The sequence below is a fragment of the Rosa rugosa genome, chromosome 6, assembly GCF_958449725.1.
Source record: "Rosa rugosa chromosome 6, drRosRugo1.1, whole genome shotgun sequence".
Taxonomy (NCBI): Eukaryota; Viridiplantae; Streptophyta; class Magnoliopsida; order Rosales; family Rosaceae; genus Rosa; species Rosa rugosa.
The window spans coordinates 48,599,609-48,613,908 of record NC_084825.1 but is presented as its reverse complement, the minus strand read 5'-3'; the positions used below and the strand labels follow the sequence as shown (position 1 = coordinate 48,613,908).

The 14,300-nt window shown below is 38.8% G+C and overlaps 2 protein-coding genes and 1 long non-coding RNA gene across 3 annotated transcripts; 2 read left to right on the top strand and 1 right to left on the bottom strand.

The window, feature by feature from the left end:
* Positions 1 to 2,724: 2,724 nt before the first annotated feature.
* On the bottom strand, positions 2,725 to 6,974 carry LOC133715353 (uncharacterized). The gene is made up of 7 exons (XM_062141827.1): positions 6,631 to 6,974; positions 6,439 to 6,544; positions 4,228 to 5,982; positions 3,986 to 4,048; positions 3,683 to 3,903; positions 3,423 to 3,535; positions 2,725 to 3,181 (listed from the first exon to the last, which is right to left on the bottom strand). The coding sequence occupies exons 1-7, from the start codon at positions 6,682 to 6,684 to the stop codon at positions 3,070 to 3,072; spliced, it is 2,424 nt and encodes an 807-aa protein (XP_061997811.1). The 5' UTR covers positions 6,685 to 6,974; the 3' UTR covers positions 2,725 to 3,069.
* Positions 6,975 to 8,355: 1,381 nt separating this feature from the next.
* LOC133718262 (uncharacterized) lies at positions 8,356 to 11,596 on the top strand. The gene is made up of 3 exons (XR_009850180.1): positions 8,356 to 9,746; positions 10,299 to 10,377; positions 11,308 to 11,596. It is a non-coding gene; the product is annotated as an uncharacterized LOC133718262 (long non-coding RNA).
* Positions 11,597 to 11,866: 270 nt separating this feature from the next.
* On the top strand, positions 11,867 to 13,632 carry LOC133716923 (cysteine-rich receptor-like protein kinase 27). The gene is made up of 5 exons (XM_062143558.1): positions 11,867 to 12,130; positions 12,292 to 12,505; positions 12,686 to 12,926; positions 13,027 to 13,177; positions 13,288 to 13,632. The coding sequence occupies exons 1-5, from the start codon at positions 11,906 to 11,908 to the stop codon at positions 13,630 to 13,632; spliced, it is 1,176 nt and encodes a 391-aa protein (XP_061999542.1). The 5' UTR covers positions 11,867 to 11,905.
* The last annotated feature ends 668 nt before the right edge of the window (positions 13,633 to 14,300 follow it).

The window sequence follows — 14,300 nt, the reverse complement described above, 5'->3', positions numbered from 1 at the left end:
CTCCTAGGTGAGCAGTATTTTTGTAGACAGAACGAGGCATTGGTAAATTCTTGAAACGCTCACTTTCAACATCAAAGGCACGTAAGAAAGGAAAATGAGGAGAACGTTTACAGTGGCAAATCCAGTGAAGAAATCCATTATGAAAGACCCCATATCTGCTGGTATTCCCGACAAGCTTAGATACTTTTCCTATGCTTCACCAAATCCCAGAGCCAACTGTCAAAACCATCACCTTCAACTTTTTTTGAAACCTATTTTTTCCATAGGCTGTAAACAGCACCACCTTATAGACATGACTTATGGGACTAAACCCAAACCCAAAATTAAGTGGTTCATTATCCCTAGCTTTAAATATTGGAAGAGCTATAGAATCTCTAGTAATAGGATTGGATATATTAAAATGGAGAGCCTTAATTTTACGATTACGACGGAATAAGCAGAGGAAGCCATTGCTGGAACCTATAATACCTGAATAACTTGTGGAAGTGGAACTATTGACCCTATTGTATAAGGCATTGGGGTCAGAAAGCTTCAAGACCATGTTGTATGGGCTCCAGGCGCTTCTCAGGTCGGCCAAGACGTGCTTATTTGTGTGAAGGTCTCGAAGAAAATGGCAAGTAGGCGCTCGTGAAACTAGGGTTTTCGTGAAGTCGGGGTTAGAAAGAAAACGGAGCCAAGACTTGCACACAAACTTTGAAACTTGCATTGGATGAGAGATTTCAATGGGATTTGAAGGAAGATCTCCTGAGTTATGTGGTCTAGCAATTGCAGAATGTTGCAAGGTTTCTCGTCCTGCCTTTCTTCTTCTTCTGTATTCCTCTGAGTGTTGGTTGGTTTGGTTTTCCTCATGGATACAGCGTAAAGCTTTAAAGATCGAGAAAGAGGATAACCTAAGCAATTGATATCAGTCTGTTGAAAAAGAGAAGAAAGATATGCACGGAAGAAAATCGAGAATCAGAGTTTTCGGGATTCTTAGATTTATTAATTAACCTCCATATTTAACTAGGAAACAAATAACAATGAATTTAATTAGGTTATGGAAACTGAATCTCAACTAAGGGAGGTGTATTGTATATGGAATTAGTGGAACTTTTTCTGGAATTTAAAAGTCTGGGTGTATTCAATAGAGACTTTCAGCAGTCCATGAAAATCTTGGGGTATTCGATTAGGATTTTTAAAGACTATGAATTTCACCAAAATCTAGGGGTATTCATTTAGGACTTTTAAAAATGAATAAAAGTTCAGAGGTATTCAAAATTTCATTCATACTTATGGAATTAGAAAATCAAGGATAATCATGGACTTCGTAGTGTTAACTATACATACCAAATTCCAATAATTTTCTAGCCACCAGACTAAAGATTTGAAAAAGTCTATCAAAGATTTTTTTTTTTTTTTTTTTTTTAAATCTATCGAAGTTTTTTCTCTGCGCGCAAAGATGTTGGTTATCTATCATCTATCTTTCTTGTTTTTTCTTATCTTTTCTCTAATCTTTCATGATATCAATATTTTTTGATACCCAACATGTTCATTGTAGAATGTGATTTTATTTTTTTTGTTCAATTGTGATACTTGGAACCCTAATAGCAATAAAAAATGATTTATGAAACCCTAAGACCCAAATATTGTGGTCTACCCCTAAAACCTGGAATAGTGTTGCTATGAAATACTGTGTTTTGTCTTATTAATTATTCTCATCGATTTGAATTTATATCATGGTTCAAGGAAAGCTTGAACAATTGAATTTCGATTGATTGATTATAAATCAAGACATTGATCAATATTTTTATGATATATGTTAATAGGTGAAAACAAAATTGATGAGAATAATTAACCATAAACATCAAGTAATCTATATTGTATCTTTAAGTTGATTGAGAGATTAGAAATGAGAACAAACTAGCTAACCAGAGTAATAATCATTCATTTGAGTCAAGTTCTACTAGAAGATACTTGACCATTGAAGAGGCAGAGAGTTATTATCTTGCTTTGCATTTGGACTGCATTGGTTGTGTTTTTTGTTTTTTATTTTTATTTTTATTTACTAGAAAATCTATAGAAGTCGTTCATAATAAAATATATAGATTTTCAAGAATCAATAAAAAGTCTGTTGCTAAAATCAATGGTTTTAAGAAATCAATAACAGTCTATCAACTTTTTAAAGAGTCTGTGGACTTTTTAAAAAGTCTGTCATTTAAAAAAAATCTGCACAAATCCAAATACAATACACCCCCCTAAATCAAAAAACCTACATAGACTAAGCCTGAAGTATTTAAAATAAGGATTTGGATCCTCCCCTAACCTTAATACCTTATTACATAAAGAATCGTATGGCTTACTGTAGGTTGAGAGTTTCTTTTGTTTTGAATCACGTTTGATGCCTTCAGCCATCAGCCCCAGTTTAATGATTCCTCGCAGACTGAGACAAAGAAACCGGTGACAATGTCAAATGAGGTAACGGTGCACATGCCCACATCCATGCAAGCGTGCTAACGATGCCTCTTCAATGCTTGTTTACTTCATGATATTATAGCAAGACTCCTCAGTTGAAGCTTTGGAGGACAATAACTGATGATCGAGTATTTTAACATGAAACCCTTCAAGGTATTGAAAAAAAAAAATTAAGCGGATACAGCTTAGACTGACTTTGCTTGCCATAATATTACTGGAGTTCACACTTAAAAGGATTATAGACCAAGCGAGCAGAGGGGAGAGAAGGCCAAATCCGCCAAATTAGACCATCACTTCTGATATAAGACTTACAACTGGCTGTTAAACAAAGCTATTACATGTTACAAACGAAAGAGAGAAAATGGAACTACAAATCATTAGTAGCAACAAACCGAAATATTTTACAACTAATTGTTCTACTCAGACCAAAAACAAAGTAATAACCCTAAACACCTGTTAATTCAATAACTCTGCCACTCTTGTAACCGACCTTCATGTCCATTGTTACAGAGTCCGTAACAATACAGACTCGAACACTGAGCCAAGCCTTTAGAGCTAATCAGTAATTTCCTGGATGCTCAGAAAGGTTTAGACAGAGATTGAAGGAAGGAATTGTAGTTAACAACAAGGCGATGCATTTGCCGACAAAATAAAGTTGCACGTTGCATAAATCGACGCTGCAGCAGCCCTAACAGCCACTTCCCTCTGAGAGCTATCCATCATATGTGATCTGCAAGACAATAGTAAAAGGTAAATGATGATTCATCTTTAACCAACTTCTCACATTATCGTATCTCACAGCATATGGGAGGTTTAGTTGAAACGTGAAAGAACAGAGTTCAACTATTAACGTTTGTTTTTTTCCTTTTTAAATAACAAGGCGCTGCATGATGGAGGTGAAAATCAAGACTTAATTGAACTTATGAAACAACAGTAACTACAAGGACACTGGTTTCCATCAAAAGCTTTACCTAGTATCAGTTTCAGATGTACCCAATGCTTGAATGCCAGAACTCCAATTGATAAGTTGCAGGCCCTTGTTACAGTGAACTTGCATTTCTCTTACTTGGTTCAACCAGCTTTCCTGAAATTTGTTAGTGTATATTAGATTGAGTTCCAACAAACTAACCAAGATCTGATAATTGCACAGTTGGCAAAGATACTTCATCAAATTAAAGCACCCAGATATATCTTTACATTGAAATAAATTTACAGTTTCTTTAGCACTCACAAGTTGATCCTCTTCTTCTGAAAGTGCTTTATCCATTTGATCAAACCGTGGGCCCCATCTTGCTCGATGCATCTCTGCACAAGCACGGCTGGAAAGTCCATCCACAGAACTTTTTGTGATAGAAGAGTCATTCTCCTTATCAGATGAAAACTCTTTTTTCAGCAATAACGGCAAATCTGTACTTATTACATTTCGAACTCTCTTCCTACTGCGCTGCAGTGCTGCAGTTACAGAATAGAATAGGCATAAGAATCCATTCTACCTCAACAACATCCACTAATGATTTAACAGACAGAGTATTACCTGAAAGACGTCCTTGAATATCTTGTTGAATAAGTTCCAACCACTGAGAAGCAACAGTAGCAGCTGGAGAAGAAAAAAAAAATTCCTATTAGCCAAGTTCAGACTAAGCATACTTTCACACAATTGGGACCTTCACTTTTTTCAAGAATGATTCTAACATGTGAGATCCCACCCCCATGTCCCGAGCATTCATGATGTATATAGATAATGCAAATGTAAGATATCAAAATCTAAATAATCACCTTTAAAAGAAAGATAGGATGTTGTTTCCTCTTTAGATGACAAAGGAGTATCCTCCTCAGGTGCTATATTTGATGAAGACAATTTCAATGCAAGCGTCTCTTCCTCACTTACAAGGGCGGAGTGTGATGCAAAACTTATTCCACCAAAGCTCTCTTTTGCGGTTGGGTCACCACCCTCTATACTGTTGTCCACTTGAACCAACGAAGGTTTATTCATCAGTATAGTGTACCCTTGTGCCTGCATGTCCTCGAAGAAAGTATTTGGACGCCAACTCTCCCTCATATTTTCCAGATCCTGCCTGTTTTCTACAGTTCCACTCTGCTGATGGATTGTCTGCTTGTTTTCCACACGGCTAACTTCAAGTCTTTCAGATCTTACAAGAGCCTCTATTATAGAATGAACCTGCTTTCTATTTCTAACATGGTTGATGATCCCAGGGTTCAGTTCATTCAGCAGTCCACTTGGAGCAGCAATCTTCGCGAACCTATCCACTTGTTCCTTCTTTGCACGTTCCACCTTTTTCTTCTGCTCTTCACTTTTATTTTTCTTGGGGCGTGGCTTTGGCATTGGTATGCCTCCATGCTGCTTTGACATTGGTATGCTTCCATGTTGCTTTGAAATTGGCATGCCTCCATATTGCTGCTTTGGCGTTGGAATTGCTACCGGTTGCTTTGGCTTTGATATGCCTCCATGAGTAGATGAGAGGAAACCATTTTGCTTCATCTCCTTCCACACTGTCATTGGATCTTTCTCTTCCAATGGGCCAGTGCTGCTCCCGCATTCAGAGACGTCTCTTGACTTTAAGTAATTGAGATTTTTATAAGGATAAAAAGGATCTTGGTTTTCTGAGCTTGAAACACCTTTACCATTCCCATGATTAGAATGGCAATCTTTGTCATGATCCCTAAGCACGGTGGACTTTTCTAAATTCTGAGAGCATTGCTGACTGCAATTCTGAACCGTATTGCTGGCAATGCACGAGTCAGTATTAAGATCTAGTGGCCTTGGAATAGGGCTGACAACAACTGGAATTGTGCTTCTCATAGATGTTCCTGCTTGAGAAGCATACAGATCAGAGGTTTTAGGCACCTCAGTAACTTGATCCCTAGGCAATGTGGTCTTTTCTAAACTCTGAGAGCATTGCTGACTGCCATTTTGAACCATACTGCTGCCAATGCATGCATCAGTATTGAGATCTAGTGGCTTAGGAATAGGGTTGGCCACAACTGGAATTGTACTTCTTGCAGATGTTCCCACTCGAGAAGCATCTAAATCAGAGGTTTTACGCACCTCAGTCACTTGATCCCTAGGCGATGTGGTCTTTTCTTTAGAACATTGCTGACTGCCATTCTGAATTGTACTGTCAGCAATGCACACATCAGTATTGAGATTCAGTGGCTTAGGAATAGGGTTGACCGCAGCTGGTATTGTGTTTCTTACAGATTTTCCCACTCGAGAAGAATCCAAATCAGAGTTTTTATGCACCTCAGTAACTTGATCCCTAGGCGATGTGGTCTTTTCTGAACTCTTAGAGCATTGCTGACTGCCATTCTGAACCTTATTCTTGGCAATGCACGCATCATTGTTGAGATCCAGTGACTTGGGAATAGGGTTGACCGCAATTGGGAATGTAGTTCTCACAGCTTTTCCAGCTCGAGAAGCATCCAAATCAGAGGTGACAGGCACCTCAGTAATTTCAGACATCTCTTCATCATTGAGTTGAAATTGACCACTGGATTGTTTCTTACTAATTCCTGTGACATAAATAGTAGTAAGAGTAAATAATAGAAGCCAAAAATCACTCCAACAGAAAACCAGAACAACATTTAACTTTGAATTTAAAAATAAGCCATATACGAACCACGTGAAGGTACTTAGAGTCTAAGCCATCTTTACTCTAAATACTATTCGACACTGCTTCAAATACATACTGAAGACAAAAAGCTCTTAAAACAGTGCAGAACTATTTTCGATAGTGTTCCAATCTATAGTATATAACTAAACGAACAAAAAAAAGGGGGAAATATTTAACAGTTAACCATTTCAAACGCCGGAGGAGACCGAAAATGATAAAGAAGACTACTTTTGACTCCAAATTACCCAATAACACATAATACTTCATTACTGAAATTGAAAATCCAGATTCACACAAGTTCACAATCATTCAAAACCCCCAACAAAACAAAAATTCAAACAAGTAAAACACTTACCTTCAGCGCGGCACACTGATTCAAGATCTCGCATCTTAATCCGTTTTCTAGGCCCAAGTTCATCTTCACCTCCCAATTCAACACTAACCCGCTTCTCCCCCAAAACCTGAAACAATCCCACCACTCAATAAAATGAACAACAACACTCAAAAATCCATGAAAAATTCAAACTCAAAAATATCAAGAACCCACCTTGGAATCCGATCTGGGCACCGACCCTTTTCCGGAATCGACCCAATTCGCCATAACCTCCAAAAACCTCCCCCAATTCAAAAAATTCACCACTTTCAAAACAACCCCTCTTCCAGAACCCGCCAAATCTGGGTCATGGGGGGTCGAAAAAAGACTCGAACTTTGGGGACGAATGCGAAAAGGGTAGTCGGAATCGGTGAAGTTCGGGTCTGAATCGTAGAAAGGAGGGAGATTTAGGGAGTGGGAGAGAGTGAGAGAGAGAGAGGGGTGTGGGTTTGGTGGGTTAGGGTTTTGAAGGGCGCGTATCAGATCCGTGGGAGGATTTTATTTAATTTGGGATATATGGGGTTTCATTTTATTTTTTTTCAATTTGAATTTTGCAGGGAGAGAGAAAAAGACAAAACAGGAATAGCGCGCTTATTACAAACACAAACGTTGTTTTTCGGTTTTTTTTTTTTTTGAAGAGAGAGAAACAACGTGAGAGAAGAGAGGAGTGTGTTTTTTTGAATTTGAATTTGTTGGAGGGGGGGAGTGGGGCCCTCCAAACGGGAAGCGCCATATGCCTTTTTCCCACGCGTACTATGCTTGGGGCCTGTTTGGTTGCCTCGAAATGATTTTAATTTCTTTTTTTTTCTCTATACAAAATGAGATCCGGATACTGCTGGTTGGGCTGAGTATCGGGCCTGGACTGGGTCACTGGACCATGGCTGGATTGGTTTTTTTTTTTTTTTTTTTTTCCTTAGTTTGTAGCTGTGTTTTCATGAACTACATATCAGCTTATGATGGGCTCGACAAGCAGCGAGCCATCGTTAAATGAACGTTACATCTGAGTGAGAGGATAAATGAAGTCTCCAAGGTTTTGATTTAATTTTAAAAGATGATCAAAATGTTTCACTCCTGTCCTCGTGGTGACTCGAACTCATGATTTTGTACATAGGTAGTGGGTGCTCTAAACACTGAGATAACATCACTTCGTCCAAGGTTTTGATTTCAGTGGGTAACAAACTCAAGCAGCATCTGGGATAGCACGCCGCCATCATCGGAATTAATGATTCTTGTGAAGTTAACATTTTCATGACCAAATGTCTAGTTGTTTGATGCAATTATATGAATACAAAATTTATGTTTATATTGGTTTTCGTAGAATTTAACTTTTCAATGGTTAAATTCTCAAACTACAGTGCTGGATGGATACAGAGACCCAAACTTGTATGGACCGGCATTTCTTCCAACTTTTAATTTTTGAAAAGTCACTCATTCTCTTAGTAACCCCATTGTTTGCAATAGGAGTAAACTCAACATATATACTACATGGTCAAACTTCATGATAATTCAAAGCTATATATACTAATCAATGGGCAGAGTGTTATTTCAGTTGGAAATCACTTTTTGCATGCATTTTTAACCGTTTCAGAGTAGACTGTCGTAATATTGGGTTTAGGGAAAATGGCTATCCACCCAACACACATCTGTTGTGCACTATGACAGACCCTTATTGGCCAAGCAACTCTGTTATGTTGATTAGAGTTAATTTTTCTCAAAGAATTAGTTTCATAAGATTAGGGTCGCGCGCATAAGTGAGCTCTGTCACGCACTACTCTCCTTCGTCGCAATACCATAGAAAATTCCATACAAAGAGTTGGGTTTAGTATGACGTTAATTTATAAAATGCGATTGATCGAATGGAAATAACATGAGTTTTGAACAGAATAATGGTTCCCTCACGTCTATTATTCCTTTCTCCCATTTTGTTACTGATCATAATCACTAGTACCACCGATCAAGCGGCCGCCCTTGCTCAGCCGCAGCCAGCAGCTGATCATCTGCTAAGCCACTTCTGTTCAAACCACAAAGGTAACTACACCACGACGGGTGCCTATCGCACAAACCTTAACCACCTTCTCTCATCCCTTCCCTTCAAGGGTAGCGGCAACGGCTTTTATAGTTCTTCATATGGCCGAAACACTACATCCGGCGCAATATATGCAATCGGACTATGTAAAGGAGACATTGGAACCACGCGCCACTGCCTTCGTTGCCTCAATACCTCTAGAAGTGCTCTCATGGAGCTTTGTGCCAATCAGAAGGAAGCTATTGTTTGGTACGACAACTGCATGCTGCGCTACTCAAACCGCTCCCTATATGGCGTCATGGACACGCTGCCTGCTTTCGATTTGTGGAGCACTCAAAGCGTACCATCATCGGAGTTTGATGTATTTTTCCGGCAGCTCAGGTGGTTACTAGAAGCCCTAAGAAACAAAGCTGCGAAAGGGGGTTCTCTTAAGTTTGCGAAAAATAACGCAACCATTCTCAACTATAGTAACGGACTGTCTTCCTTAACGGCACTTGTGCACTGCACCCCTGATTTGTAATAACCTCATCTTCCACTTACTAGTTATTGAATTTTCTGGTTTTATCACAAATTTATAGTGGCAAATACTTTGTTTAAAAAAATTGAGGTGTGCTCTTTGTGTTTCAAGCATTAAGAGAGGTAGTGCGACACTAGTTGTATTTTACTCTACATGTTGATAGATGGTGGTGTACCAGCTCCAGAAGAAAAGAAAGAAAATCTCTCACTCTCTCCCTCTCTGCCGAAACCAGCAACCAAAACAGAGCATTCCTTCTCCAAGCTTGTTCTCGCTCCACAGGCCTTTGAATCGACCCAGACCACGTTCCACAGCTTCGCCTCTTCCTTTCGCAGCTGCCGGTAACAGCCTTTCGCCGTCTCGTGGGCCGTACACGGCGGTGGAGCACGAGGCCGGTTTACCCCCGTTTTGATTTCAAGCTTGATATCTCAAGTTACCATTCACCACTCCTCACCAAACTCCATCCACAAGCTCACCTCAACGTCCTGAAGCTCCCAGAAGTGGCCTTGCACGGCGGCGCTACTCGTGGTGGCGGCTGGAAGCCAGACCCGATCAAATCGAAAACCAAAGCTTCGATCGACATATCTCGCGCTACAGGATGTTGTTTTGAGTGTTTCTTGAACTGGTGAACTCAGAGTGAGGATCTGAACAACTTTCCAGAAGGTATCGAGGCCTGAAGTTGCAGTTTTTACGTCGAACTAGGAGCTCACCGGTTTCTGGGTTTTTTCCGGCCAACCCGACTGGTTTGAGGTAATTTCTATCCCTTCCGGTCATCTTCAGCTTACATGCTAGTTAAGAAAATCATTAGGCATGATGAGACGAAGCGGAGCAGCCTGGCCCCGACACCATTGGCGGTGGTCGGCGGCGGCTCTGTCCCTAACTCCGGCGGCCCTTTCCGGCCACCTCCGGGGGTCAAAAATATGGTTTCTGTACATTTTCAGATTCTATATTTCAATACGATCATTTTGATATATTATACGCAATTTTTGGATATCATATGATTAAGTTATGAATTTTTACGTTTCGATCGATTTCGATCGTTTGATTCATGATATGTGAAGTTAGGACCGTCAGATGGACTTGTAGTTTTGATATGATGATCTTATGACTGTCCCAGCGGCTTTGTGTGGTCATGGGCGAAGATCCGACCGTTGGATCTTCGTATAAATGCAAAACAGTGATTAGGAAGGCGATCCGTGAGGATCCGACCGTTGGATCATCATTTAATTTCAATCCGACCGTTGGATTGTCGTTTGATTATGTTTTTGAGTTATTGGCTAAGTTAAGGTCATGTTTGATTAGGTGATCGACAGTTTGATTTGGTGGACGATTCGTGAAAGTGTATTTTGAGCTGTTAAGAAGACGCAGCGGGAATTTAGAGGTGAGTAAACCTCACGTGGTTCATATTACGAACCGAATAAATTTAATTACCTTATTTTGTCGTAATTGTGTGAAAATATTTATGGAATAAATATTTGTTTTAAAATCATATGGACTTGATCAATTACGGTCCATAGGTAAGTAAAATGATTTTAATTATACAAAATGAATTTCACGATTTTCTTGTGTGAACTATAGTTGGTATTAGTGATTATCCCTGAGCGGATAATTACGTATATATATATTTACGTGATTATATGTGAATGGCGTGACATTGAAGAGTGTGAAATTGAGATGATTAAATTATTATAAATTGACATGTGACTTACCATATTTATATGTGATGAACATGATTGATGAGTTCTTGTTAATATTCATGATTTACATTGGAGGATGTATAGAGTCAGAGAATGTAGGGTTCTGAGGATGAGGTGTCCGAAGTTCGACGGTTAAGGATAACCGGAGTGTTTGTGTACTGAGGACGGGGATGTCCAAGGTGCGACGGTTTATTATTAACCGAAGTTGTGTGCTGAGGACGGGGATGTCCAAAGCGCGACGGTTTATTATTAACCGAAGTATATGGTGCTGAGGACGGGGATGTCCAAAGCGCGACGGTTATAGTGTTAACCGAAGTATTTTTGCCGTTGCTTGACCCTAGGCCAAGGTGTCAGAGGTAACGAGGCAGTTAGAGCTCTAACGTGTTATGGGATGGGACCCAAGTGGTGATAGTGTTGTGAGATAGGACCAAAGTGGTGATATTGAATGGGTTTGACGTTTGCGTCGTGGATGTTGAGATTGTTGGTTGTGTTGTTGAGTTATAAGAATTGTAATTTAAAATCAACAGTTCTTTCTTGTTTACTCATACTGGCTGTAAAAAGCTTACCGGGTTTTGTGTTGTTGCAACTCCCGGTACACTATTCAAATTGTGTAGCGGGAAATCCTACAGGTCAGGAGAACCAGGACGGTGATCGGGCTGCTTAGAGTAGTGTTATGTGAATTACAGCATTATATTGTGAGGTTTGTTATGCTCATTTAGAGCTTTGCAATTTTACTTTGTAAGAGTGAATTGTAATAATTAACTCGAGGTTTTCGAGTTTTTGTGTTGAGTGGCGAGTGGTGTGTTTGTTTGTGAGAAAAAAATTCAGAACGTTATTTGTATTAATTGTTTATTCATGTTTCGGATTTGAATTGGTTATTCAAAATTCGGGGCGTGACATGATTTGTCCGAGTTACAGTGCAGCACTTGCTTACTTGGTGCTTTTGAAGAACTCCCAAAATGTTGTGATGGAAAGGAAGGTGGGCGAGTTCTTAGACCCAGCTGTAACTTCAACTATCAGCTGAACCAGGTTATTGAGGTCAATAAACCGAAAGGTTCCGTGATTCCCAACTTAGGTATGTGCATTATTTGTCCACAACAAAAGAATGCTAAGTGCCTACGTATATATAGTGATATAAATGGATTCAATCTGTGAATTTTTGCAGGACGTCGTGCAAGAGATAGAAGAGTAGGCATCCTTATATTATTTGCAATGGTTGTTTCTCTTGTACTAATGATCTCCATAGGCATTTACGCGAAAGTAGTGAAAACAAGGCGACAACCTATCTTAGGGATGAAACATAATTTTCTTGAGAAAATGGATGAGCATATGGCCATGGAATCCTTGCTATTCGACTGTGGCGCCATTCGAGTTGCCACAAATAACTTTTCTGAAGCAAATAAACTTGGAGATGATGGATATGGCACTGTTTACAGGGTAAGGCAACCTCAGAATATGTGTGAGCAGTAATTGACATATTTATGTTAACCGTGTACCAGTCAGTTATACATTACACTACTGGTGATCATTAAGTTCATTTTCAGATTTAGTGGTTTAATAGTATTTCATTTTAATTGTTTATTTTTCATTTTTTTCAGGGTAGTCTTTCCAACGCAAAAAGCATAGCAGTGAGAAAGCTTTCAATAAACTATGTGAAAGAGTATATGGAAATTAAGAAAGAGGTTTTGTTAATGGCCATGCTTCAACATCCAAATCTAATTGAGCTCCTAGGGTGTGCCTTGGAAGAAAATTCTGAAAGGCTTCTTGTCTATGAGCTTTTCCCTAACGCAACTCTTGATCGCATCATATTTGGTATCTAGCAATTTTTTATTTTTATTTTATTTTTGTCAAAAAAAGGAGGAAATCCAGCTTCTTTAAAAAGAAAAAGAAAAAATCAGGAGAAATTTACAGAGAAGTCCGATAATGTGTTACTAGCTTGCAAAATTAGACCATCAAGTATTTAATAAAATGTTTCTTTTACATAAATTGTAGACGGAATCAAGAGCAGACAATGGGATTGGGAGATCCGGTACAACATCATAGTGAGCATTGCACGGGGACTCCTTCACCTTCATGACCGTCACTTTGTTCATGGTGATTTCAATGCTGGTAACATTTTGATAGATGCACAAATGAATCCCAAAATTTCAAATTTTGGTATGGCAAGATTCTTTGAGGTTGATCAAACACAAGGCAACGTTAATGGAATTCATCTGCTGAATCTGATGTCTAAGTTAGTAATATCATTACTATTCCATAACCAATTAAGTATAAGTAATATATGCATGTTAAGTTGTTAACTAAAGTTGACAATTCTTTTTGTTGAGATGCAGCTCATACATGGCTCCAGAGGCAACTGTTGGACTTTCATCCGCTGAATCTGATGTCTACAGTTTCGGTGCGTTAGTCGTCGAGATAGTAAGTGGACAAGAAATTAGTAGTTTAACTTCCGAAAAGCTAAATGAGAAGGATCTTCTGAGCTATGTAAGTCATACTTAGGTGTATTACTTACGGCAGCTGAATGCAATGAAAAGATGTCTAATGGGTGCATGCTAACTATGTATGTGTTTCTACATATTCACAATGATTTGCAGGCATGGAAGAATTGGGCAAAAGGGACAGTTAGAAGTCTAATAGATCCGACGTTGTGGACTGGTTCAGGGATTGAATTAATGGAGAGATGCATCAGAATCGGATTATTCTGTATGCAGAGGACTAGAGCCGATAGGCCAACCATGTCCTCTGTTATTCAGATGCTTAGTTATTCTTCCGCTATCCCTCTACCTTATAAATTTAGTCATGGTAGCTTTGGAATCATTGGAACCATCGAAAATGTGGAAGGTGTTTCTGATCCAAGGTCTAGGGCAAAGGTTCAATCCTTCTTTGCAAAGATGCGGTGTGCCACTACTGCCATCATCAATAGGATACGTAGTAAATGAGGTCAAACCCTCTTGATGCAACAGTGAGCTCAGCCTCAGCTGGGTTATATGATAAACAACTCAACAAACTCTGGTTTGTTATTTGATCATGTTTCTTTTTTTGGATTAACCCATATTAAGTCTTCGATCAAACTAATTTATCGACACAAGTGTAATACTATGATGTTGGCCTAGCTAGCACGGTTGTTTAATATGTAGTCATTCTTCTCATAAATTCATTGACACAAATTAATGAACTTACAATTGAGTAAGGAAGGAAAGTGTCATCTCAAAAAGTCATTTGACCATTTTCTTTCAACTGTTTGTATCATCTTAATATATTATAGGAGTTACTTTAAAGTGTTTGTAGTGAACCATATTTTTTTATTTAGTGTTGAAGCTAGCATTCACCATTTTCTCAAATGACCAATCAATTCAAAAGGAAAGCAAAAGGTTCAAAATACTAGATGAACAATCCAAAATACTAATAGTTAATTGAATGGAAATTAAGGATAATTCCATTAACTTAATGGTAAGCATCAAAACTATCCAAAATGTATGATGGAGGTTAAGCTAGATTGGTGACTCAATATCTTATGACACAGCTTTAGAATTTTCAAATACTAAATGGAACTGTCGAAGTTCATTTGATGCCTCAAACATTCCTATTACCTAATAACATGTTTATC

Excerpts from the sequence above, each read along its gene's own strand:
- LOC133715353 (XM_062141827.1), bottom strand. The coding sequence starts at position 6,684 with ATGGCGAATTGGGTCGATTCCGGAAAAGGGTCGGTGCCCAGATCGGAT. Across the intron at positions 5,983-6,438 it reads ATCAGTGTGCCGCGCTGAAG|GAATTAGTAAGAAACAATCC; the intron begins GTAAGTGTTTTA and ends TTTATGTCACAG. Across the intron at positions 3,536-3,682 it reads CAGAAGAAGAGGATCAACTT|GAAAGCTGGTTGAACCAAGT; the intron begins GTGAGTGCTAAA and ends AACAAATTTCAG.
- LOC133716923 (XM_062143558.1), top strand. The coding sequence starts at position 11,906 with ATGGTTGTTTCTCTTGTACTAATGATCTCCATAGGCATTTACGCGAAA. Across the intron at positions 12,131-12,291 it reads GATATGGCACTGTTTACAGG|GGTAGTCTTTCCAACGCAAA; the intron begins GTAAGGCAACCT and ends CATTTTTTTCAG. Across the intron at positions 13,178-13,287 it reads AGAAGGATCTTCTGAGCTAT|GCATGGAAGAATTGGGCAAA; the intron begins GTAAGTCATACT and ends AATGATTTGCAG.